The sequence below is a fragment of the Venturia canescens genome, chromosome 2 (genome assembly GCF_019457755.1).
Source record: "Venturia canescens isolate UGA chromosome 2, ASM1945775v1, whole genome shotgun sequence".
NCBI classification, from domain to species: Eukaryota; Metazoa; Arthropoda; class Insecta; order Hymenoptera; family Ichneumonidae; genus Venturia; species Venturia canescens.
In genome coordinates, this window is record NC_057422.1 from 14,759,806 (window position 1) to 14,787,276 (window position 27,471).

Genomic DNA, 27,471 nt, shown 5'->3' on the forward strand with positions numbered 1-27,471 from the left:
CGAAATTCGTGGTTACCCGTGTCGTAAGCCACGTGTTGACAAGTGCAGAAAATATTTCCTCCTCGAAAGCTCGAGTCACAAAGGGAGAGAGAGAGAGACATTCGAATAAAATCCCTAGAATTCAACACCCATCTTTTCCTCGCGGGAGTTGCACGTTGGATTCTCCTCGCGGTATGTGCTTGTGCGCGCGAGAAGTGAAAGCCATGATCGCGAGAGAGGCTGGAGTAGAATGTAAAGAAGCTACGGAGAGGTTGGCGTTTGTGTGTTTCGTGTATACACAAGAGAGGGAAAACCAACAACTAACCATCCAGTCACTCGAAGGCAAGCTCGAAGGAATGTTCACCGTCGTCCTGTCACATTGACCAGACGTCCGTTTAATCCTGCACATTTTCCGACGGCGATTCCAACGTGGGATTGTGACTGACACTTCAACGAGTACGTATGTTTTTACCACATTTTTTTTATTGCCTTCGAATCACCGGTTGCACCAAAAATTATTTTAAAATCCTCGAAAATTATTTTTACACATTATTATCTCGACCGGCCACTTTTTGCACGATTTCATCCTTTTCCTGCGACTCGCGCGTGCTTTCAGCCGGCCGGCAAGCGCGATAGAAAAAAATAACAATTTTCGTTCCCGTACGTTGAATCCGAAATAGCCGGAATGTCAATGTATTGTGACGAGGTGGGAGCCTCCGGTTCAGTAAATCATCAGTGGCATCGGAATATTCGTCGCAATATTCGATAAAATCATAATGCATCGCTCGTTGTATTATTACTTGAGGTTATTCGCATTGTGCAACGCCCGCATCGCTTCATTGGGAAATAAAGCTGCATTACAGCGATTTATGACGTTACGTGAAGCAAACTGTGCTCGTGAAAATAACATAGAAAGGAGGATTATTGAATCGATTGTCCTAAGAATTTTTCTCCAGTTGGAAATACGCGATTCCGTATACATACGAACCAATAAAAATGCAGCATAAATGATAATTCGATCGTGAACGGGAATACCGACAGAATCGGAACAATTTTTCAGCCTTCGATTTTAAATCATTTCGCAATTCTCGTGAGCAATATTTAATTTTAATATTACGCTCGAGACAATGTTTTCCATTTTTTATGAGATAAAAATTTATTGACAAGCAGAATCAAGTATCAAGTTTTAGTCGTTATTGAAACTTGCTTTGATACTGAAGCAATTTCGCCTTTTCCCCGTTCGGTTCGCACTGCAGTTTACTAGAGCTCTAGTTACCATTATACTTGATTCTTGTTTGCAAAAAAATTTGAGTTCCTTACGATAAATGTTCGATAGGGGAAGTCATAGAATTTATATTTCGAGTGCTCGTATATTTTCCATAAAACTCTCAACGAGAGTGTACGTGGTGAATAGTTTATGGATAGGTGCGTGAAATGATGCGAGTAAATGGAGATTTTATCAGTAAATGTCCATAAATGTGTCATCATATATTTTATCCTTTTTCTCGATAAATTCAAATTCTGCATTTTCCGGGTAAAAACAATCCATTAAGTGCGAATAATAATTTTGATAAAAATTATGACACAAAAAAATGATAAAACTGACGGATTTTAGCAAAGAAATTTCTCGAGACCGACGCTTTCGGTACTATTTATAATTTTGAGGAATATCGGCCGACCGGGACGTGAATTCGAGTCGTCTCTCGTCTTTCTTTTTTTTTCCTTCGCGTTTGCGCGCGCCTCGAACTGTAGAATATTTCCAAATTCTGTAATTTTGACAAATGTTCCAAGAAATATTGCACGGCGACATTTCTTCGAACGAAAAAACAGAAGACACGAAAGCGGATGTGGTAATGAAACGTGGCAAAAGGGAAGGAACAATTGAACGGTGCTCTCCAACCCTGTAGGTATAAATGTACGCGGTACAGTAAACTTGGCACGTGCCTGGAATGAGAGTTGTTCTCGATCGTCTACAACCGAGACGACTTTCTTTGGCGCGGATAACACGCCGACTTGTACGTACCTTTATACAGCTATTTTTCGATAAGTAATTCTCGACTAAACGGTACTGTTTTTTTTGTTTAATTTCATTATAATAAAAACAAGATTGCAACAAAATTTGTGTGTTACTGGAAAAATGTATTTTTCCTGACCGTTAAATTTTTGATTTAGCGACGCGGTCGCTCGTACTGACGCGTGAATTTCACTGACAATCTTCTCGCCACCGCGAGCAAAGGGAAGGAACTAAAAAACTGGAAATTATCATCGAAAGACCTCTCGGAAGACAGCATTGCAAAAATAAGGGAGGTTATGTTCACTGAAGGTTTTGCTCGCGGGTCTTTTTCGACCAAAAAATAGCGTTGTTGATACCTAACCTTAAAAATACGATCCGAAAGTTTGTTTCGTAAATGTAACAGTTTTGAAAACGTCCTTGAATTGGAATAATGTTATTATGGAAATTGCGTAGTTCGCACAATCATGCCACGCCAGATTTTAATTACAACATTCTTCGAAAATAGATTAGAAAAAGAGAAAGAAAAACGTGGTGGAGACGAGCGAGTTTTGCCGCGCGGAGCAAGAAGCACGCTTCCGCGTGTGTAAGTAATTTTGTGCTTCTCGATGTTCCTCAATGTTACGTCTAGTGGATAACGAATTCCGAGTGAAAGTAAACTGCGCACGTATCCTCGTTATATGTACATTTATATGAGTGTTTATAGGGAATGTTGTGCTGGTAACACGCAGGGGAACCTCCGTAATGAACAACCCATTTTACGGATTTTTTTTTTTTTCATCAATTCGAGAAACCCCTTCAAAAGGAAACATAACCTGGTTTCGTGTTGTTCAATTAAAAAAAATCATTTTATTCGTGTTTACATGATTGTGAAGTTCAGGCTAAGTGAACAATCCATTTTTCTGTTCCCCTTTGGTTATATATTCACGTCTCAAGACACCGAATTCTCCAAAAATGTATTTTCACTCGTAAGAAATCGGAAAGCGGTTTCGTCGACGAAAAGTTGAAAAACTTGTGTTATGCTTTTCAAATGAAATTGAACTCTCCACATAAAAACAATTGAAAGGATTTAACCGCAAAAAACGTACGGCAATTTCGTATTTGTGATAATAAGTGATACAATGTGGAACGCGTTCCTTTCGATTTGAGGTTATACAGCGTCGCGCGTTCCTTGCGTCTCGTGTTTCATTATTGAGAGCGTGTGTTCTCGAACACGGTGATAGTTGGTAAATCTTTTTCGACATTCCTCACTCACTCGCGCGAGTTACATGCGCAAATATATGCACGGATACCCGTACATGTAATAATAATAAATAAAAATAGAGTGCACGCGTTCGAAGCAATTGTCACGTGCCGCACTGCTATCACATTTTCCGTTGCACGTTTCTCTATGCCGAGTGTCGCTAGGTGTCGCGGCAATGTGTATACAATGAATGTCCTCTCGGCTACGTATCAAGGACTTTCGGGCACGCGGACTACCGTAGGCGCACACGAGTACGAAGCCCTATGATTTACGATCGTTGAACGTTACTCGATCCTGCTCAACTATTATGGTGCTAATATTTATCACAAATTCGTAAATAACTCGTATAATGCTTATCCTCTAATGTGATCGCCGAGTTTATCGGACTTTTCAGTGCGAACATCTGCGTAAGCGCGTGAGTGGAAACACAAAAAAACAACATTTCGCTCGACATAATCGTTCGACACCGGTCGGGCGACGGCTGACCGCGAATTTGCGTACTTCCATGTAATTACATAGCTGCGGTGTTCACGCTGTGTGGAGATAAAAAAACAATATCTCGATCGCGCGTGATCGACTAAATTGGCGAAGGGAAACCATACGCAATTATGCGAAATATTTCATTCATATTTATTGCAATAAAATAGTCACGATTCAGGTTAAACGAGGCAGTCCGAATCCAGTTTTTTCAATGATTCGAGGTTTGAGCGCCATAGTTAGAACTAAAGTCACGGCGAATGATGATTTTTTTCGAAATATATTGCAACGAAAATACGTCGAAGTAGAAATAAACGACGTTGGACCATAAGCATAAAATTCTCTGCCAGATATTCATGAAAATCGATGTCTTTGATACATTTTGAAAAAGCGATTCCTCTTCCGCTAGCGTACAAGGTACTAAATATTCTCTGACGAAAATGGAGGCTCGTTTTTCATTGACGTTTTCGTTGAGTTGTCGCCATATCGGACGCTGGTCGCATCTCGCTCGACGCCGGAGAATCGAGTGATCGCTTTCACTGAATAGTAAGTCAGCGGCGTGTATCTTATCCAGCAAAACCCGTTACAGGCTCCATCGCCCACGGCTAAAGTTTTGCCTTCCGAGTCTCTCGCGGCTCGCGCTCGCCTGTGGCCTCAATACTTCGTATAAGTCAATTAATACGTATTATAATGTGCGTACAGTGACAGTATGAATATGTGGAACGTTGGCTATATACGTACACGAATATAAGTATGCTGTGATCCAGGTTTTTATGCTTCACTGACGAGGAAAGTGAATTCTTGCGGACACTCGGAAACTGTGAAAACTCGGAGTACGGCATTTCGAAGAAATACGTACGCGCGCGGGATTTATGGTCACAGAATTGGCGGAAGTGGCGACGCGCATCGGAACTCGTTACACGTTTTATAGGGAACTGGGGGAAATGAATTTGAGATCGTAATTAAGAGAGCAGCGTTGGAGCGACTATTGTGCTAAAACATAGCGAAACTATTTTTTGTTGCACACTAATTTTGTACAGAAATACCGGACGTGTCTCAATCGAAAAGTTTTACAAATGGAGGCAGTTAAGGTTATGGAGTTTTCTCAAAAGAGGCAAAGTAAGAGAGCGGATTGCAAAAGCCGCAAACCGCAGCAGTAAAGCATGCAGGAAAAAAGGAATATTTAGCACGCCGATACGAGAGGGGGCTGCTCGAAACGATTGGAAAATAACAACCCACGATTTTATTATCTATTGTACTATGTTTTTAGTGAAACGGTAATAATAACCGACGTTTCCTCAAATATGATAATTCGTTCCGGGGGATAAAAACGATCCATTCCAGCGTTGCCAGGTTAGATGGGGGTGACAGCTACGCGATTTTGGAGCAACTATATTTTTCGAAACTTTCAAAAAACGAAACTTTAAAATAATCATTTTATTATTATAAGAATATAATCGATGGAGAACCAACATATTAATACAATTTTTTTATAATATAAAAAAACGTTTGAAGAGTTCATTTTGACCAGGGTGGTGCAGAAGCTGGCGCTGCTGTTGATGTCACGCCGTCAGTTTTGTTTACAAATTTTATAGGTTGTAAAGTGAGTTTACTGTCCCAAGTAGTATTGCAGTGAAGGAAAATAAAAAAACGAACGATAAAAAAGTTTACCGGGGAAAAAATGGTCGTTTTGTAAAAACTGACAAAAAAAAACGTGGCGAAGCAAACGAACTAGAAAATATGAGCAAAAGGACGAAGTGACGTCACATGTCGTGAAGATATATCGAATGCAACGTTGCCAAACGTCACGAATCCATTGTCGTGCAATCCGTGTGATTTCTCATAAGATATTTTTTAATATCTCAACCGATTTTCAACGGTAAGGTTCAGAACTAAAATACGTACGTATTCTTGAATATCCACGAAATGCAACGATCGATTTATTTATTGCGAAATCTTGGACATAACTAATGAAAAAATTCAATAACTTTTCACGTGTGTGTACGACTTTCGTGTGCCGGAGTGAAAAGTGTCAGAAGAAAGTCGATATTCGATAACTAATTCGCTGCTAAACTACGCGGTAACTAGCGTCCAAATTTTGCAAATCTATTCACCAATTTGTACATTCCGCTCAATACGAATCCTCGTCGGACCAGGCCACTCGTTGAGTATCTCACCGAAAAATCTGATCTCACTGTTTTTCCACTTTACGCTTTCCCGATTTTCCCCGAAATTCATCGATCCCGAGAAAATAATATTTTCTTCCCTTCATCGAAGTTACGAATCCCCCGTTTTTTCTTGTTTCCCGCACGAGGGCACGTCGCTACAATTACATTTGTTTACTACGAATACACCTATTATTTTCTCTCTCACGCGTTATGCAATTTTATGGTTCGTGGGTGCCGATGTGCGGTTTCGGTTCGCGCGTTAAATAACTCTATACCAGAATGTATTGCCCCCGTCAGATCGCGCGCGTTAATCTTTGCTCGCGTGCACGCAGCTTTTCCAATTAGATGTCCCGTTACCATGATGATTACATACCTCGGTCTCTCTACTCTGGCGCATGTTTTATAATAATGCACATTAGCCCAGAAAAATTGCGCTTACCATTGGCAATATTGAGCTTCGTTGATGCGAGCGCAGTACGAACCTTTCATTCATTTTTTATCGTTTAAGGTTCAAATAAACACTCTTATGATTATCGAATATTCACGTCCATTTTCGTACCATCGGTAAACCATTTTTTCTCCATTCCTCGTGCGTTTGCTTGCGAATAACGAGCAAACTAAAATTTGTCAAATAAATCAATAAAAAAGTGAATAAGCGATCGGACAATTTTTAATCCCATTGATTTATTTCTGTCTTTATGATTTTTTCCCCATGAAAAATCAGCCACAAAAGAATGGGCCTTCGTGGGTTTTCTCTCATTGAGAACGATGATGGTGATTCGATGAGTTAGCGTCCGTAGGAACGACTGTAATTAAAGTTCGCACATTTCACAGCCTGGAATATACACACGTAAAAGGAGAAGCGCGCGCATCATCGCATCATCCATAGCTTTGTCTAGTTTGCGCAATGTAATAAGAGTTTCGAAATTCTTGATTTTCCCAGCATCCAGCAGGCTCCCTGTTCGGTGCGCGGATAATAATAAGTTTATAGTTAGTTCAACACGAAACGGATAACGATCTTTCTCGAGTTGTGGCGTCGAGCCATAGATGATGAGCTTTTCGCGGTCTGTGCGGTTACTCGCATTAATAATTTCCGGTTTTTTTCCCCCCTGAATTCTCTTGCGACGTCGCGATTCGTTGAGGTTCAATTGGACAGGAGGAAATTCGTTGTTTGCCACGGTTTTTTCGTCGTGGAAATGATCCAAGTGGCACTTAAATTATCGGGAGGCCCCATTCAACAGATTTCATCCGAGCAACTTTCTAGCATTATTTATTTTTCAATTATTCCATTAAACGAATCGTCCGCCGTGTACACGCGATATGAAATATCGGCGCACAACCGGCGATAAATTGAATTCCTTTTTGTAACATTGCCAAAAGGTGTTTCTTATTTTAGCCGGATATTAATTTGTCCTCGTGCGATGCGCCCGTAAGCAGCACACCGGCAACGGAGACGGGGCGCATCAAGGATCAATGGCTCGTTGTACAGCGTCGTTTATTCGCGAATATTCGTGTGTTTATGGGCGCGCTCGCGTGGCCGGCTGAGTATAGTTGTCGCGGTGACAGAAGTGCGCGCATCATTTGGCATTCCGAAGCGAGCGATCGTTTGCATCGTGGAATTGCAAACCGGCTTGGGCCGACCTCGGCTACCCTGAGCATCTTAAACACGCGTGTATCGTCACTTTATAGGCGACCTTGGGCCGAATACGATCCTCGCAACTTTTTTCCCATCGAGAGATGAAAAAAATGCATCGAAGCTGAGCTTTGTGCGCGGGTAAGCGCGAAAAAACGTTGGGCACGAAGGTTTTTCGCCGAGCCGGATCGGACCCGGACGGTCCGATGAGAAACATCCGCAAACCCCCTTAACAACATAAATAAGGCTCCAAAAGAAGTGGGAAAATAATAATTTCTCGCGATAATCGAGGGAAAGATCCAGCACTCTGCGGGAATTTTCATCGTCAACCATTACACAGGGAACGTGGAAAAATATAAATCGTCGATCCGGAGCCGATTCCAATCGTCTGCTAAAAACCTGTTATCATCCTTGGCCCCGCGGTAAAACCGCTCACGTTCTCATGCATGGGAAAGTACTTTCTTCGGGACTCGCGTAACATTTGGAGAGGCGTAAGTTCTCTGGGAGGCATAAATAACTTCTTGCTGACAATTTAACTCCATCTCGCACGAACGCGAACGAATCTTGAGCCGTATATGGAGAAATTTTTGCTCGGGATTTAACGAAATTCAAGTGGTAAATGGACGGGAATTTCCGGGAAAAAATTCCTCAGTATTTTCTCGCGTTCGCAAATATTCTTTTGTTCAATACTTTTGATCGTTCTTCACAAAAAACCGAATCGTCCGGTACCCGTAATTCTTGATAATTTAATGAGTCGAACGATCCCCCCAAAAAATCCCGTTTTTTTGTACACGTCCGAAAGCACGCTCATTATTTTGAGCACTCCCTTAATAAGTGGCGATAAAAATAAAGAACGCCCGAGGGAGAATTATTACGATCGAATATTTCGGCCATCGGAGTGTCAGCGGTCATCGTTTTGCCCCAGGACGACCGTGATCTTGGCTCTGGTTGATCATGAATGTGTACATCGTTGGGCAGACCGTCCGGCCGATGACCGCCAGGCGCACACACGTACGCACACTTTGGCGAGAAACTCTCGATTCCTTCGCACTCGACTGCCCGCATCATTTGCATATTGTCGTCGCGCCGTTATTTTTTCGTTCTCGTACAGCGAAGAAATTTCGCTAGCGAGAGGGAAATTTCGAGGAATCGACAAGCACTTCCTCGTTCATTATACAATCATAAAGAAAAATGTGCGAGGAGGATTTTTGCTACTTGTATTTACAATCGTTATCGCGATATTTTCATAGTGAGAAGGATTTCGCTTTGGACAAGAGCCCGAAACGAAATGTTGTCGCGTTCCACCGTCCGGGGGGACGAACGTTGCTCGTTTTCTTCTTCAATTTCAATTAATCAAATTACGGAGAAAGTTTCAACGATTTTTATCGACCCGAGCTTATTCATGGTACTGCTGCGTTTGCAGTTGCGCAGCCGATCGGTGCAAAAATATAAAAATACTTTTGGTTAATGCCCGCGCGATATAATTCGAGACGAAAAGTGTCAAGTGTATCGTAAAGATTGATGGACGCAGCAGCGCTCCTCTCAATATGAAAGCGTTCGATGAAGAGACTGAGGGATCTCGAATATTTTTTTCCCGTCGCCAAGTGGAACACGCGGTCAGTTGCGGGGCGCTTCGATCGCCTCGCGCGCCACCAAGCTCCGCGATTCTTCTCCCAGCTGTGACGTCCGTGTATGCGGACACATCTCTGTGCGCGCGGCGATTATGTAGTACGAAAGGGAGAATCGAGGCGAGAACGATTTCACATTTTCTAACGCTCAACGGCTTCGGCTCCATCGGACGAACAGTCCGCGGGAGGTTCGCTCGAAAAAGGCTTTTTCGTGTCGGGCTGTTCGAGATCTTTTGTCGAGAGAACAAATTGGTTGCTGAAAGTTTCGATAAATGACGCGCAGAGCTGCAAGAAAATTTCTCAACCGATCAACGGAATCTCAAAAGACTCCGCAACATCGAAAAACAGAGCAAATTTTCAGTCTATAATTTGAAGCCAGTGTGAAGGAACGGAGAATAATTAATTGGAAATAACGAGAGCGCGCACCTTCGAGTTATTAATTGATTGGATAATCACATTTCCCAAGAAAAATAATTCGCACAGCGATGAAATACGATGAATATCACTCTAATCTATTTGATTATCGAGAATATAGTGCAATAAATTATAAAAAAGGTACTTTAAGCACGGTGATTTTTTGTCATAAGGTCTAACGTCACTCACGATCTCCAAGACGTATTTCGTAGTTGCCGGAGGTCGGGAATGGCGTGCACTAAAATACCGGAGCCCCGGGGCGTTCGTACATAAGCAAAAATCTGTGCGGTTCGCGAGAATGTTTTTTTTTCTCGATAAATATGCAATTGGTATTGGCATTTATTGCTATGGACACGAGTGTAGCAGGAAATTCAAGCGGGAAAGAAAGGCAAAGACAGTTTCTGACGGTCATTATTGCATCGAGATACAGTTTAAATTGCGTGACGCATTTTTATATATCTACATACACGTTCGTGCATTTCAAAGAACTATAACAAGGCTAGCCCGTTCATTCATTTTAAGTACCGTTCGAAGTCTCGAGGCTGTAGAGAAAAATAGGGGGGAAAATAAAACTAATCTATCAAGCATCGAGGTCGACGTGCTTTTTCTTTATCATTAAAAATCCCGGCCACTCCTCTCTTTGTTAATCGTAATATCCTCGTACTTTACTACACACGATTCAATGTCGCGCCCTCACGTTACACCACGATGAAAGGTTGAATCTTACACTAAACATCAACGTCATGAATCGTGAACTCACGGAAAATCGTCGAAATCACCCTTAAAATTATTGACATTCTGCACACAGACGATACGAAGCACTATTTATATCGCGAGTTGACTCATTTTATTTCCGAATTCTTTTCACTTTTTGTTTCCCTGGACGACTCTCGTTTTGATGTTGTCGGACTTATTTCAATTGTTATTTTTTAACGTTTTTTTTCAAATTCGTTAAAAAATGTAAAAGTGAATATTGAAAATGTTGGAATGAAATTGCCAATGAAAATAATTTTAGTTCAACGGTCGTTTTCTTTCGAGTAGGAAAACAAATCGATTGGGAGATGACGAGGGTCGAGGTCGCCTATCGATTTTATCCAAAACGTCCCATACATTGTCATACATGGGAGTTTGCAATAGCAGAGGCATGGTGTACACCATTATTATTAGAAAACGGATTACGAGCTCGCGGTGCGCACGGGCGAAATCAGCGAGTTCGTTCGCTGTTGCAATATCGTGAGAGAGAACACCGAGTGAAAGGCTTCGCGGCGGGTGCCTTTCGTGTGTACGCGTGAGCTTCGAGAGCTAAACTCTCGGCATACTATTTGCTTCTGCCTCGCTCCTATTTCGTCCTGTGTTCGAAAAACTCCTCCATCGATTTCTTAGAAAGAATCCGTGCCTCAACATTGGAACGAGACTGCAACGTTTTTTTCTTTGCACAAAACATGTGTCGAAAAAGAGACGAAAAATTGAAGCAACGCACGAGAGGTTATGTCGGGGCGGCACATCCGTGCGATTAGCGAAACGCTTCGAGTGACGGTTTTCTCGATCGAAAACCGTCCGCTCCGCTCAAGTGGCAGGATCATCGCTCTGCTTACAAAATGGACTTCACTCTTCGTCTCCTTCGTGTACATCAACATCATTCGTACAGCTCAAAAGTATTCTCGGATATAGTCGTTGTTTTAACGTTTCAAATCATTCGATCAACGTTACGTGATTGATTCGCGAATAAAACGTTTCAACGATCGTTATTAGTAACGGGAAAAAAATTGTTTAGCTCCTTCTTGAGGATTCATCGTCATTGATTGTAAAACATACATCACGTGTGCTGTCATTCAATCGCTAATTGCGAAGCAATCTCGAGTCGTGCAAAATCTTCATTATTTTATCTTCGAAATTCTTCGTTCTGTGTTTATTGTTATTGTTATCTTTACCATTATTGTTTATCGATGCTTATGAAACATGAGTCGTTCAATAAATAATGGAAATGCTGTACGTCAATAAATTTATCGTATTCATTTTTCTTGATGAAACGAGGAACAAAACTCATCTTGAATACGGATAAATACGATACTCCCACGGTTTTTCAAGGATTACCGGCTCGCTGCAATACGAAGCTTTATATTTTATGATATCATATATGAGAAAATCTGAAAACGAAACTTGATTATTCTTATGATCTTGACATCCAAGGTCATTAATGTATTAATCCGCGGTTTCGAATAAAACCTTTTTCGTTTATTCCATTCAGATACGTACAACCACAAATGCGTGTGAATTTGTAGGTTAACATGAGATTTAATGGCACCTGATGAAAAAACACTAATGAAAAACGAGCGTTCGTCAAATAACGCGAACCCTACAATTATCTAAATGATTGTTCGGACTCTGACGAATTACGTCGACGCCATAACGTCAGAAAAGCATACTGCGAGCGTGTGCAAACTCGCTAGACGTTTCTTTGTAAAATTGAGCCATCGATAACTGTTCACATAACCTTACATTTCCGCATTTCTTGTCTGACATGGGAACAGACGTTTCTTCAATGAAAAATCGTTCGGGCAATTAAACTATTATAATCGACTGTATTGTTCCCAGTGATTAATGGTGTCTTACAGAAAAAAAATGGTGACCCAACGCGGAACTGTTGGCAGGAATGAATTCGCTGCGGGATTGATTGAGAGATCAAAGGAATGTGAAAATTCGATCTAAAAATATGGAACTCAAATTTTCACAATCCGAGGCGACGAGCTTCGACACTATCTGATTTCTGATTCTTTCTCCTCCATAACCTATAATTCTTTATTCGCTCGATTTTGAATAATCGTTTAGGACTGTTTCGACAAAACGGTTCGAGACGTTCGTCTGGTCCGGCCGTTTTACCTGCTCGGGATCTCTGATACGAAACTAGAATTCCAATCATGTTCCACGCACCTTTCGAGAATAGATTCTCGACACACATGTAGACGCTTCACTGCCTCTCTATACAGTTATACTCTCTAAATAATAATGTCTTGTGGAACGTATATACTAAGAACGAGAGCATTGCACTTAGCATTGTTTTCTACTAAACGATTACAGTACTGTTGCCCGATTACGCAACATTGCGCCGCTCAACCCGCCCTGCTCTGTTACGAGCGTTACATGACATCAGTAAACAAAGAATGGGTGTGCTCGACGAGCACGCGCGCCCGAATTACGTCTCGCAGTTGACTAAACTCGCTACGTTTCGACTCGGATCTCGAAAGAAATTTTCTTATCAACATCTCGTTGGACATTCTGATTTTAGTTGTTTAGAAATGCATTTTGACACACTTCGTGTGTTTGAAGCGTGATACTTTTGACTCGTGTTTTCAGGTCTCGCGTGCGCTTCGAATTCTCTTTTGTCAGAACGAATAATTAATACGTTTGAAGATGCGGAGAGTGTGAAAAAAATGTTCGTACATCCAACTTTCGCTGCTTTGATCAGAAAGATTTTATCCCTGTACAGAAACAATATTTCGTTCGCTATTTTAAGACTAACCTCAAAAAGATGCGATTGATGTAAAGTTCATTGAATAAAATTTCACTCGAAACTCCTGGTTCTAATTTTTGTATTAATTAAAACTCCTAATGATCGTAGTGCATGCATTCCGGATCGGGAACTTACCTTCGGACCGATTGTTTTATGTTCAAAGGATTCGTAATTCAGCTTCGAGAGGATCGCTTTGAATCTGCAGCACTAACCGTTCCATCGTAAAGTAGCGAAGTGTTTTTTGTAGCGTGCACTAACGAGAGGAAGGCCGAATAGTAAAGATAAAATAAATGAGATCTCATTTATTTGTAGATCAGGCATTTAGCTCGAATTTCGCAATTCGTCTGACCCTGGTTGATCCTTCATTTTTTCGCAAACAACTCGTAGGGTTTACAACTGCGGCGTTTAGCCTCGACGCGGCGCTCCGCACTTTCCCTCGCTTTTTTTTTTAAATACACGCGCCCTGCTATTTCTCGCCGCATTTTTTTGTACCGTGGAAAACAATTTTCCGTAATTTTAAGGGGTAAAACATAATAATTGGGATTGAATTCGAGGCGTCAAAAAATAGTTCTTTTTATGCTCGAAGCGATAAAACGTCAAAAAATAATAGCTTTCGATCTCTGTGAGCTCGTACCAACCTTTACATTTCTTGTATTGTTTCAGGTTTCACAAATAAATGTATTACATACGATGAGATTCGCCTGACAGAACGTCATGTCGCTCAAAAGTCTCATTCTCCTCGTGGTTCTCGCTTGTGGTGAGTAGAAAACAAATAAACAATCTCGTTTAAAGTTTGTCACGTAAAACTGTGGACGACTGTCGGTGAGGCGCCGGAGCAGCAGCGCAGCGGCGGAGCGGATGTAAATCAAAGTCACATTCACCGAGCCTCGTTTGAGGCACGCTTGTAGCGGGGATTCTCGAAACACGAATCAGTCATTTGTCACTTTGAGCTTTTCCTGAGAAAACTTTCCAACAAAAAACCTCGAAAATATCGAGTTTTATAAATTCAACGAATTTTAGCAAAAACAATTTTTTCGAAACTTTTTTCCACCAAACCGAATTCCTCGGGCATCCGAAAAGATTCTCCATTTTGGAAAATTAGCTTCGCTTTCGATGTATTCGGGGATTCAATGAGACTGAATGAATAGAAAAAGGATGCTGACCAACACTGACAGGGGGAATATTAAGCGCGGTTTATAAACGAAGCGAAATAGTGCAAGACCGTGTAAAGTCGGTCAACGTGCCACAGAAACTCGAGACTCGATTCCGTTATTGAGCAACGTCCAAAGAACTCCACTTTTCTATAGCCAGACATATTTCGGGAATAAGATTTCTATGACAATTGAGTTTCGCTGACGTTGTATCGCATCAGAGGAGATTTACGTACAAATTTGTTTGGCCTGTGAATAGAAGAGCGAAAAAATCGACAACCCCGACCCCGCTGTGGTCGCCTTTCTAGTTCAGCGGCTTGACAAGCACCACAGACATTCGGCTCGAAACACAGTTGCGTTACATTCAATTACGCGATATACTTTGACCACTGCGAGCCGCCCATGTTGACCGCTTGGTGCGCTGGGAGAAAAATAATAATAAAACAACGAACTCGCTTTCAGTCAATGTCTTTCTACATACCGTTTTATTTTTACGTACGTTTTAAATCGATTTAGCAATAAATTCTCCTTCGTCATTGCATTCACTTTGGCTCGTAATCCACTTTGTTGCCTCTTTATTGAGTAATTAGACAGTTATTTAAATGCATCGATGAAGAGGCGTTCGAAATTTCGACGATTTTTTTTTCTTCTCTGATTTTCTTGTTTCTATTTTATTTTTTTCCAATAGCGTTAATTAATTGATCAATTAAATTCGTCGATGGCGAGCGCGTTTCGAGTCAGCGTCGATCTGTAAGGCGCGTAGAAATTAGCTTGGTTCTTTGGCAATGTGAGTACAATGTTCGCCAGTTTGTGGCGTTTCCAATGCTTACGCGCACCGATGTGTAAACGTGGGATTGCAATCACGGAAAATCGAGTGCGTTCCTCGATCCGTCAAGCGTGTCTTTACGTTTTCCCACACTCTTCATAACCGTACGCTCGTTATATTACTGCCAGGAATTGATGCACGAACCGATCCATTTTTATCCCTATTTATAGACGCATTCGTAATAATATGAACGGGTAAATTATGGGCACGATAATTAATCATTTAGACGATAGAAATTAATGATTCAGCGTTCAATCGATTACGTGCGCAGGCTGGAATCGAATGACCGATTCCGCATGTATTATTCGAAGGCGAGAGAGTTCCGCTTTCCACAGCGAATTATGGGATACTTTTTTTGAAAACTTAAATTAATCCTGAGATCGTAACGAACCAGTAGAATTTTTATTTTCATTTTGTAAGACCGAAAAGTGTCTTAAAAACGCCACAAAAATTGTGGGTTCACCGCCGCCACCATCGACGTATTTACCGTTGGTAGATTTTCCACTATTTTTCGCAAAACCGTCTTTTATGATGTGATTTTAATAAAATCAATGATAAAAGTCCACAAACGTGATAATAACTTGTAAAATTTCAAAATAACACGGAGCGCACGACGAAATCTAAATATCCCTAGTTCAAGTAGCAAGCCTAAACGATGGTTATTTTGAATTTTTTGTTTGATCATCCCTACAACGCTCTTTGGAAGTACCCCGGTGACCTTTTCTCTTTTTTTTCTTAGACTGCATAAATCAATGACTGACTTTTTCAAAATTCATTTGAAAAACATCGTTTGGGTAAATAATAAAATAAATAAAAAATAAAATTTTCCTCATGAAATCCTGGTCTGCGAGTCAGCGAAGCTGTCAAAAATTGCACCGTCGAAAAAACGGCGACTGCACGTGGTCGGGGCATTCGACTATTTTATTCCTGATCGAACTCAATCGTTCGATACTCAGGAAGAAAAAATTCAAATCCAGCAAAATTTCTTCCAACTCAATAAAATTTTATTTGTCAAACGATTTTCTTGTCGTACTTTCCGTACGAGTCGAGCACGATTCATTTATGAACGAGGAATTCCATCAATTTTATGGCAAAATAAGAGCCGTCCTCTTTATGGCTCTATTAAAAAAGAACTCTGCTCTCAAAATCTTTACTCCGAAATTCATAACATCTCTACGTCTACTCATGATGAGATACGTTCTGAAATCATCATGAGTAGAGATACACTGGGGATTAAATATCACACCGGAGTAGATATGTTAAAGAAGGGTGGACGTTCTCTACTCAGATCCGCAGTTTTTAAGGAGCGGAGTTGTTATCGAGAATGACTATCGATAGAGTTGTTAACTAGCAGCTCTACACGATAACAATTCTGCTCTTTGAGCATCTATTCAAAGGAGAACTGTTATTGAATACATTGCTGAGAGTAGAATTTTGTTGACTTGCTGCAACACAACTCGACTCTTACAAATCTACTCGATAACATTTCCACTCCGAAGATTTTTATTTTATCTATGAATCACGTCTCTACTCTTTAAGGCGTTTCGGTACAGAAGTTTTTAAATATTAAGAAATTGATGAAATTTAGTGATAATGCTCTTCAACATCGAGTGCGAAAAGACAAATTTTTTCAAAATTTTCTTCTACTTAGTTATCGAGTAATTACGCATTAAAGCAGATTTCTTTACTGATCAAATAACTTTAGTGATCAAATATATACTCGATAACTGTGTAGAAGAAAAATCTTGAAAAATTTCTATTGTCAAATTTGGCACTAAAGAATATGTTGATCAAATTTTATAAAATTCTGAAGTTTTTGAAATTTTTTATGTTTTTAGCATGGTTTAGCCCCTGTATCGAAACTCCTTAACATTTCTAGGCGGATAACACAGAAGATTAACCTTTTAAGGAGTTTCGGTACAGGCTATACAATGTTGCCATGCTAAACCATGCTAAAAACATAAAAAATTTCAAAAAGTTCAGAATTTTATAAAATTTGGTGAACAATTTTATCTTTAGTGCCAAATTTGACAATACAAATTTTTCAAGATTTTTCTTCTACACAGTTATCGAGTATATATTTGATCACTAAAGTTATTTGATCAGTAAAGAAATTTGCTTTAATGCGTAATTACTCGATAACTAAGTAGAAGAAAATTTTGAAAAAATTTGTCTTTCGCACTTGATGTTTAAGAACGTTATCACAAAATTTGATAAATTTCTTAATATTTAGACTTTTTTACCGAAACTCCTCAAGGACGGGGATTTTTACGTTAAAATCGAGCTTTTTTTTACACTAAATTTGTGGATAATATTGATGAATTTTTCAAGTGGAGTGGTCGATATTTCGACCAGATCCGTCCTGCAAAGGTTAATGACATTTTTTGAGAGTAGAGCTGTTAGGAGCAGCGTTGTTTTTGAGCAGAGCCGTAAAGAGGACGGTTGTTATTCTGGCAATTTTACGAATGGAGTGATAGAAGCCTCGCTGTCAGATCGATCCTAAACGTGACGTAGTGAACCGAGTATTGTTCAGGGGCATCGTGTACGCCCTCGCACATAGATCGTCGAAACTCTCTCAATGCTGGGTTCCGCGCTCAACGTCATAATAACATGCAAATCGGTTATGTATAACCGGAGTCTTGCACGTTAGTTGCGCCACGCATCGACGACGCGTAAGGCTCCGAGAAAAGCGAGAGAGAAGAGTCTTCATTAAAGGCTCGGAGCCTCCTCGGATCCGGCATAAATTTTGAACGTCTCCGTTGCGTAACGAACGCGGCTATTTACATGGATTTTACCAATTTTCGTCAAATCCGAGCTCGGACGAAATGTTAAGTTTTGTAAACGGAACCGATCGACGAGCGCGAACGTCATTTTTTTGCATTTTAGAATTGCGTTAAAAAACTATTTTCATAAAATGCGATCGGAGTTCAAAGCGATGGTTGCAATCAAACAACTCACGTTTTATGAACGTTATTCCACGAGGTTTTAGTAACTTCGATAAAGATTAAGAAAACTGCAGAGTGGCTGCTCGTTCAAGTATTTTTTCGTCCGACTCGGGCCAAGATTGATAAAGAAACGGGAACAACGATACTTTTTTTTATTATTAATTCAGTTAACTCCGAATCTCGTTTGCATGAATTTCAAATGTTTTGCTTTAATTGAAAAATTCTTTAACCTCACTCGGCGTCGGTTTCCTTCGGATATTTTTCGCTAAAGAGGTGCGCCGCCGTGTCTTAATCTTCTTAACGATCTCACCTGCTCTCTTATACCGAGACCGGTAACTAATGCCGCTGTACTTGTCAGCTAAGAATACCTTTTTCTCCCATTTTGCTTTCTTGCTTTCCACCTTATTTCATTCACGCTACACTGATCCAAATAATTATGTTGAGACGGCGTTCGTCGACGCGAGATTTATCGGGAAAAAAGCCCCCGGCACGTGCAGCCGCGCTGCTGCACGTGAGTCGAACCGACGCTGCTCCCCCCGCTGTGCGACGAGAGATCGCGCGAAAATTCCTGAGAGACATTTCGCAGGAAATGTGACGGAAATTCTTTCGAATTCATCCGTTATTTGTTGAGCGCTCTCCGCGGGAAACGTTCCGACGAAAACATGCGATGAAATGCAAAAAATCGCTTTTTTTTTAATTTGAGAAAATTTTAGTTTTCTCTCGTCGAGTTTCAGCTTCGTTGAGTTTTTTTTTTTTTTTTTTTTCAAATTTTTACGCATAAATTCGAGTCGAACTACAGAAATCGATCTTTCGAAGCAAAAATAATTTGTTATTTAATGCGATTGCTAAAAATTGATGTTTTTATTGCCCTTTGCGTACTCGACACGACCAGAACAGTTGGTCAATGTCGTGAAATGTTGAAACTGTGACCGAGTCATAATTTCTCCTGCGATTGTACTGGCCAAACGTCCTTAATGTTTGAATTTAGCCGTCATAGATGAATAACGATCGTTGTACGGGTTAGTGGAGACGATAATTTAATTGTATCCTATTTACAGTCGGAGAATCGGTTGCTCAAGTTTACAAGGCGAGCGGACCGTCCGCACCGGCTCAGGAAATCGCTCGAGCCGCTCAACCGGAAGCACCGCCGAAAAATGACTTTATCACGCAAACGGTTTACGGCTTTCTGGATTTCACAACTACCATTGGCAACACGGTGATGGTTTTTAGTCCTCAGAGCGCACCGCCCGGTAAGAAACAAATTCTCGGACTTTTGCAGTGAAAATAACTTTTGGAATCCTGAAATTTGAAAAGAATATTTGTCTCGATTGAATCAGAACGTTTCACAGGCACACCGTGTTATAATCGCTGACCAAAGTCTCCGCGGTCAACTCGAATTAAAAACTTTTCATCAAACAAGCGAACATTTGAGCCCAAATTCAATACCGAATCACCGAGTATTGCGTTCTCGTAGATGGAATTTGAAAAGGGGAGGCGAAAGCACGGATCGGCTGTTCTGCTCAATTAGCTGTAATCGAGAAGTGAACGTAAATTCAATATTTCAAAATCAAGTAGATTTTTCTCGTGCTGCGAAACTAATATGGATAACGTTCCTCATGATTCTCAATTCACAATGTACCGGAGCATGACCTCTGAAGTTGTCGGTACATCGCGCGTCGTAACTGATGACTCGGTGAAAAACCCTGACATATTTCGAGTCTCGCTTGGTACAATGCTCATCGTTTTTTTGACGCGTACGTCGTCGCTGTCAGCTCGAAGCGGCTCCGCCATTCTTTTTCTCTTTTACATCCGTTCAGGCGATCGTGGATTTATTCATTTTCCACGGACGCACGGTCCCTCGGGCGAAGTGGTCCACGAGGGAAACTGAAAAGCTCCGAATCCGGAGGAAAATATTCTCGCAAGGTCTTTTTCAAACGCGTACCTTTCCTGCTGGACGAAAAAATATTTCCGGAGCATCATCAATTGTTCTCCGAGCCCAAATTCGAGAGCCTCATCCTGCCGAGCTTTGAAGATCCGTCAAGACCCTTTTTCTCATTTCTCGTGGGCTCGTTTTTCGAGTGCTTCGATCACTTCGACGGGTCATCGACTATTCAATGTGGACCGCCTTGTATCGACTTGTACGAGTGTCTTTTCCCTGTCGCGATTAAATTCTTCGATGCCTGATCGCGCCTCGGGCCACCCACCAGTTGAACGATCGTTCCATACGCCCTTGTGACACCGTATTCAAATGCGCTCGTAATTTGAGAATGATTGATGGAATGATTGAGCAGAATCTCCCAATAATTTATTGGATCGTTGAGCGAGAGTGGGAAAAAATCGTTACGAGCGTCAAGGTCGTTTGCCATCTTCGTCCGAGCGTCGACCCCCCTCGTACATTGTTCGCGCTGACTCGCCAAATTTTACGAGCTCTCCGATGAAAAAATGACATAATTACAGCCTCAAATGAATTTTTTTCTCCCGGGGCCGGCGGGAAGTCAAAACTCGTTGCCACATTCGATCAATCCTCGTACTCATCCTCCATTCTTAAGACTGCTCACGCGTGTACGCGAGTCCGGAGTGACCCAATTTCTCTTGCAGAAGGGGCCAACAAGGTCGAGGAGAAGCCGGCGAGCCCACCACCCATCGAAACTAAGCCCTCCGTACCATCGAAGAAGATCCCCAATATCCAGGCCAGCAAAACTCACAAGCTTGATCCGCAGCCGGAAACGAAGAAACAAAATGTCCACAAAGGCACCAAAGTCGTCGTCAATTCTGTCGTCGAACAGAACTCGCGAAATGAGTTTGCGACTCCTGTTAAGAGCCAGGTAAATCTTTCATCGCAGTAGAAACAGCGATCAACGTTTCATCGACTAATTGCGAGTGTCAGGAATATCACAATTGTTTTTTAATCAATTCCGGATTCGAGCATTTTTCATGCGCCTTTTGAATTTTCGAATTTTTTCAAAATCTTCACAAAAGTCGCGTCAGAAATGATCCCAAGAGCTTGCGAGCCCAGACGAACGTGCAAATGGTGGTTTCATTCGTTCCAGAAATCCCATAATCTCATAGAGCCATCGACCAAGAGTCCTGTCCTTTCGTCCGTAGTCGAAGTTCACGCGCAACCCGATATCCCGGGCGTGAAGAACAACTTGGCCGAGCCTGAGTACGACTTTCTTTCGAAACAGCCAACGGAAGTCGTCGATGAAACGTACAAGGTAAGCAACCGTTTTTTCATTGGATTCGAGATTATCTTTTCATTGCCTTTGATTGAATCTTGAATCTGATATCCTTCGAGTCGCCTTAAAAACAATGGATTATCGTGCTTCAGTTGAGACGAGACGTTGAAAAATTCGCTTGATCGTCGCAAGATTATCGCGGGATAAAGAGTGAGAAAAAGAAACGAGAAAAATTGGCTAATTAGCATGTTTTTTTGGAAGAAAATACGATTCGGTTGTTCGTGTTTGAATTACGAAGCGACGCACGTTCTTTTGTCATTCCTCCAGCCTTAATCTCCCGTGAGAATATCGCGAAACTCTTGTATCGCGAAGGATCGCAGATTCCATGAAATTCGAGTTAATTCAGCGGTGAGCACGTATTACAAAACGTGCCCGCACTTTTTCCCGTTTCCAGCTGTGATTCAGATTGTCACGAATTTATACACGTACGCGAATCCTCACTTTGAACCTCGCGTCGAGAATTGGGAACGAATCTCGTCTCGGGATTCCGCAATCACCATTTTTCTTTTTTTCTTCTACCATCTCTATCTAATTCTTGACTATCGGGCTTTCTGAAATTGTTCGATGAATAATATTCCTGCGTTTTGCGGTTTGTTCACATCATTTTTAACCACGAATCATCAAACTGGACCTTTCGTTCCTGAATCGTTATCGTCCCGCACATTTTTGACTGCTGTACTTTCTCCGCTTCATGGATTCGTTAACGAAGAATATGCAAAAGCAATTTGTCTCAATTCCCCTTCGCAAGCGGAGTCGCAACGACATTTTTCGATTCTCAGACATTTCGAAGCTCGTTAACTACCTCAAAGATCACGTGGGAGTACGAACCAGACAAATTTTTGGTTCGAATGGAAAAAAAGTTGACGAAAGAGATTAAAAAATATGAAAACTCGAGAGAATTCCTAAATTCATTTTTTTTTGTACTTCCGGTTTTTTTTCGTCCATCAAATCTGCGTCTCGTCGTAATTTAATTGTTTCAGAAGCTTGGCTAAATCGGGTACTACAGATCGTATCACCGAATGGCGTTACGTTACGTTACATCTTTGTATATCGATATATCTATGTTATACAGTAGTATAATAGTACCGTGGTTCTCTGCACGTTCTCACGCTTTCCCATACAGCGAGAAGCGTGATCGCGACGAGAGAACCGACTCGCAACTTTAAAGGATGCGTCCTCGCCTTCACTTTGTTAAATTTCAAAGTCCCACGCTCGATGCGCGCGATTCACTTTTACTACGAGAGGCGTTTTCATCTCGAACACACACACACACACACACATTTACTTTATCCTGTCCGCTGTAATGAATTATCGTAATTGATTGGTTTGCCTTATTTTCACAGAGTCGAAAGAATTCTATTAATTGAATTGTAGAGAAAAAGTCGTAAAATTACGAAAGGATTGAAAATCCTTGATACTATCGTTGAACTTGGTGGAATGTTCGTGGAAAATAAAAGACAAGAAAAAAAATTGCTCCAAGTTCGAGGTAAAAGACTCGCAGCCTGAAATGCCATTTTTTTATACTTGCATCTTTGCGAAATGTTGCCTTTCGCTGGGCAACGAATGTGCAGTCGAATGTCAAGAGTGTAATGAGTTATAATTTTCTTAATCAGCTCATCAATCTGAAACCGTCGTCGAAGCCTGCCTCGAAGCCACGTCCATCGCCTAAAAAGGAGAAAGAGAATCCCACAGGCTTGGTCACTAAACTGGGTGGAACAATCGTCAAGGATGGTCTCACCACCGTTCACGAGACAAGCGTCATCGGCACTTACATTAACGGAAAATACGCCCAGGTCCTTCAGAGCACTTCCAGAATTATCAAAAGTGCACCAGCCCCACTCGCAGAAGGCAAAATTCGCCCGTCGAGTACTCAAAGGATTCTCAAAACCATTGGACCTCAACATGGAAAACTCAAACCTCAACTCGAACCGACGCCCACTCATCAACAGGAGGAATCCTCCTTACCGCTCGAAGGGCTTTTCAATGCACCCGCAGGTTTGTGAAAAAATCGCATCGACGCGTAATAAATCGAGTTATTGGAATTTTAGGGGGTTTAGACAGAAATGGTTGAACGCGAAAAAGCGTAATTTTGAAAATGCGATTAAATGTAGTGAAAATGTTAGGAGCGACGAAAGTGGAAAACTCAACATTCAATTTTACTCTCTGTTTTTAAGAAGCTGCAGTTCGAACGACCCGGAAACACTCAGGAAATCATGCAGCACGTCCCAAATTCCGTAATAAAATAATCGACGATTTCGAGAGCAACGAGGCGTCACAACAAGCGCAACAACCGAGAAATCTTAGCGGTAAAAGTCGTCCGACAAATGCAAGACCATCGTACAAGTGAGTTGTAATATCAGTTATTACGAGCTTTTTTTTCTGGAAGCTGTAATTAAATAAAAAATGCCGCTAGTGGAAACGAAAGTTGGTGATGGCTTTTGTGAATTGTGGCAGAAATCGTCAGACGACGACAACGACGGAGAGTCCACCGACGAGCCGCCGGCGAAGTAGTTACCGTCCGAGCAACAACAATCAACCGAGTCAACCAGCAAAATCAGTAAAAAGCAGACCGGAACAATCGTCCTCGGTTTCGACGAATCCGGTGCCAAAAGTAAAATTGCCCCGAACTCAGGGTCGTTGGTCATACAAGACAACGCCCAAGCCGAGAATCGCGATTCGGAAGCAGGTCGAGGAAGAGGAACGTTTACCTCTGACGTCAGAGGCCTCGCAATTGAAAAGTAACGAAGCATCGTCAACTTCGTCGAACGTTCAGCAGCTAGAGGAAAAAAATCAGCCGACAGTGCCGAGCAGTCAACGGAAAATTCAGGAAGGCTCCTACGACGACGAGCTCGACCCCAGCGAAACCGAGGAAGTTTCGATCGTCCAGGAACAACAGCAACAGCCGCAGCAGGGCCAGCAACAACAACAGCAACAATCGCCTGCGCAACAAGCCGCGGAACAGATACTTCCGGTCGAAACGATGAACATCGAAATCTCAACGCCCGCCGATTTTGACGATATTTATTTCGAAATCGCAACTATAAAGTCACCGTACACCTTCCAGGTGAATACGAACGTTCGACATCGTATGTCATCTCACAACTCTTCCTCGCTTTCTCCTCGAACTCTCTCGACTCTTTCGACTTTCTTCACTTTAACCGTATACGTAGTTTTTCTCGGCCACGCGTGGCACACACTCCGAGATTCGATCGGCTGAACGAGATCTCTGCGATAGAAGCGACCGGGCAGATGAGACGACGCTTCCTACTTTTACTTTAATTTCGCGTTAAACATACCCAAGATCCTATAACGATATACACTACTGAACAAAAGTTTGGGAGCACCATTGTTAGACAGATCACTTTTATGCAACCTTTCGCTACACCACAACGATTCGAAGCGTAGAATTCCACAATGAGAGCTCTTGGATTGAATCAGTAAACGAAAGATCGATACGCGGTATATAATCAAATTTCGAAAAATCTAACGATTCGTATCGGTTCGTCTCTTTGATCGCTAAATTGACGAGATTTAAGATCCTCAATCTGTTTATAACAATTCACATAAATTTATTCATGTTTTAACCATGCTCATTCGGCTCGTCAAGAAATTTTTCCCTCGTTGAATCAGTTATGAATAAAACATGCGACATTTTCTTCAAGCTTCGGTCAGATCGGATTGTTTCTCTTTATAAAATCAAACGAAATTGTACGAGTTCTCAACGTTTTGAACGGTAGTGTCGTTTGTTCTTAATTATTCTCATTCCCAGGTCGGAACGATGAGAAATACTCGTTACGTGACGGTGACGTCGACGATAAAGAAGACTTTCGCCAGTGCTGAGGTTCCGAACCCGAGTTCAAGCCCGAGTGTTTCCCCAACGGAGCCATTGACCGAGAATATTCTCGTCAACACCGGAGCGGCTTACGAGTCGAGTTTACCATTGGATTCGTCGATAGCTACGTTGCCGGCAATAACCTTAGAGTCGGGCCAAGCGACGCCTCCGCTGGAAACTCTCACGGAAACGTTTTCAACGACTCAGACACTGCTGAAGACTCACATGTTGCCGGTTGTTTCCGGTGGTAATACGACGAGGCTCACCCTCGTACAAACTTACAATATAGCACGCCTCGTGACCGCTACGAAGACCTTACCACCGATGGAGATTTACCAGTTTATACCGAGCAAAACGCTGAACGAGTTCAATTCGAAGCTCGACGAAGCTGGTAGCGAGCTTCACCTCGAGCTCGATTTTGGTGAGGACGAGCGTGACGACGAAGACGTACCGAAACGCGTCGTAGTCCCGAATACAAACGAGGCCGAATCTGAGCTCGAAGTTTTTCGAAATCAAACTGCTTCCTCGTCAGCCGCTTTGACAGCCTCCCAATTGTCGTCGAAAAGCAAATTGGAACACGTAGGTTTACCACCGGAGCCACAATTGACGCCGGAACAGATTCAACAATTGGCGCTCCTCAAATATTTCGGCGCTCCACCACCGCCTCATCAGCCACAGGTTATTACGACTTCGAGACCCGTGATCGTTCTGGAGACCGTCTATGAGTCGCACGTCATACCTCTCATAAACGGGCCCAATACCGTTTATTCGACCCTCTCCAGACCGATCGCCACGGTCCCGAAGACTTCCTACGAATACGGAACTTCCACTATAGCTCCGATTATTCCGCAGCCCCAAGTACCGCAAGTGCCACAACTTCCGCAGTTGTATCCGCAACAACAGCCTCAATTTACGGTCACCAGTGCACCTCACGTTACACAGACTGTCGCGACCGTCTCCGAATCCAGGGTTCTCAAACTCACCTTCGGTGCTAAAACTGCCTACACGACGCTCTTCTCAACCAGGGTCGTACCTACCGAAATCACCACGTACGTCACCTCTACCGTGCCTGTCCAACCGACCGTTCAAGCCTTCCCTGGATATTATCCGCCTCCCGTGGGATATCCTCCCTTCCCATTTGTCGGTTAATCAATCACTCTTTCTACTCGCTTCCCAATCGGATAGACGCCGAGAATCAAGCTTGAAAAAATTGCCAACCGGTCACAGTAGTGAGATCGAAGTCTTCATGTTTTTCATTCGTGTTGTTAAAATGAATTTGTTTATACGTATAAATACGGTTTGTCGAGTTATCGCATAGCGTTACGCTCAATTTCACGGTAGGAATTACTCTTCGTTTATTTCATCAGTACTAAATTTCCCTATTGGAGGTTGCACAAATTTTCAAAGTATTCGCAGCCAGCTCTGAAATTATGAGAATTCGTGTTTATGTTTAACAGGAATAATCTGAAATTATTCATCTTCGACATCATTATTGAGCATCAAAAGTTTTACTTTGTGGCTAAATATTTTGAGGTTTTGTTCAACTGTTCACTAGCGAAATCCTACGCAATATAACATCCGATTGGGAACTCGTTTTTCACCTAACGGAGCTGCCGACTTTCATACTGTCACAAAGAAAACAAAATTCTTGAAATTTTCGTCACAAATATCAGATCTTAGTCAAAATGGATTGCGTTTTATTGGCAAAAATCCGTAATTACTTCGTAATTTAATTATTATCAAGAATTCCATTACGATTATCTAACGGTACCGTAAAAGTTGAAGATTTTCAGACTTTTTGAAAACACTTCTCGTTTTGTTTCGTCCGAAAAAACTGTTTCTCCCTCTCGGTCAATTCCAATTGAGATTTTTTTTCACGTAGCGCGCTACAACTATGAGCCATTCGGATATTTTCTGTCAAAAAGCGTTGTGAGTAATTCTAAAGGAATAATTATATTGTCAGAATTCATTGGGGATGCGCAAACATTTTCTCACGAACTCAACGAAACGTGAGCTTTTTCGTAACGATGTATAAATGATTCTACGTTCAATCATAATGCCAGTTTTAATGGAGATTCTTGAATGACGAATTTTTCTCAATGAAGACCATCTAACGAGGGTCCAGAAAGTCTTTACCATTGACGAAAGGCAGAACCATGCTTTTGGCAACTGGACATCGTAATATTGTAAATAATTTATTCATTATAGTACTTTTCTATCTTTATTATTATATTATTATATTGTTCTTAATATTATTATTGATATTATCATGTACGCCACATACGAATGATTTTGTAAATAAACTAAAAAAAGGAATGACCTCGACTCTGATACCCTGTGAAATGTCAAATAAGTTGACCACTCAATCGGATATTTATATCGGAATGCAGTCCCCGTTGCAAAGTTTTTACTCATTC

The 27,471-nt window shown here is 41.6% G+C and overlaps 1 protein-coding gene across 1 annotated transcript; it reads left to right on the forward strand.

Moving 5' to 3' along the window:
• On the forward strand, nucleotides 1–27,385 carry LOC122406860 (flocculation protein FLO11). Its single transcript, XM_043412642.1, has 9 exons — nucleotides 1–435; nucleotides 13,728–13,821; nucleotides 19,045–19,236; nucleotides 20,585–20,811; nucleotides 21,037–21,201; nucleotides 22,836–23,217; nucleotides 23,397–23,565; nucleotides 23,677–24,286; nucleotides 24,992–27,385. Exons 2-9 carry the CDS (start codon nucleotides 13,779–13,781, stop codon nucleotides 26,201–26,203), a joined length of 3,000 nt encoding a protein of 999 aa, XP_043268577.1. The 5' UTR covers nucleotides 1–435; nucleotides 13,728–13,778; the 3' UTR covers nucleotides 26,204–27,385.
• Nucleotides 27,386–27,471: the final 86 nt, after the last annotated feature.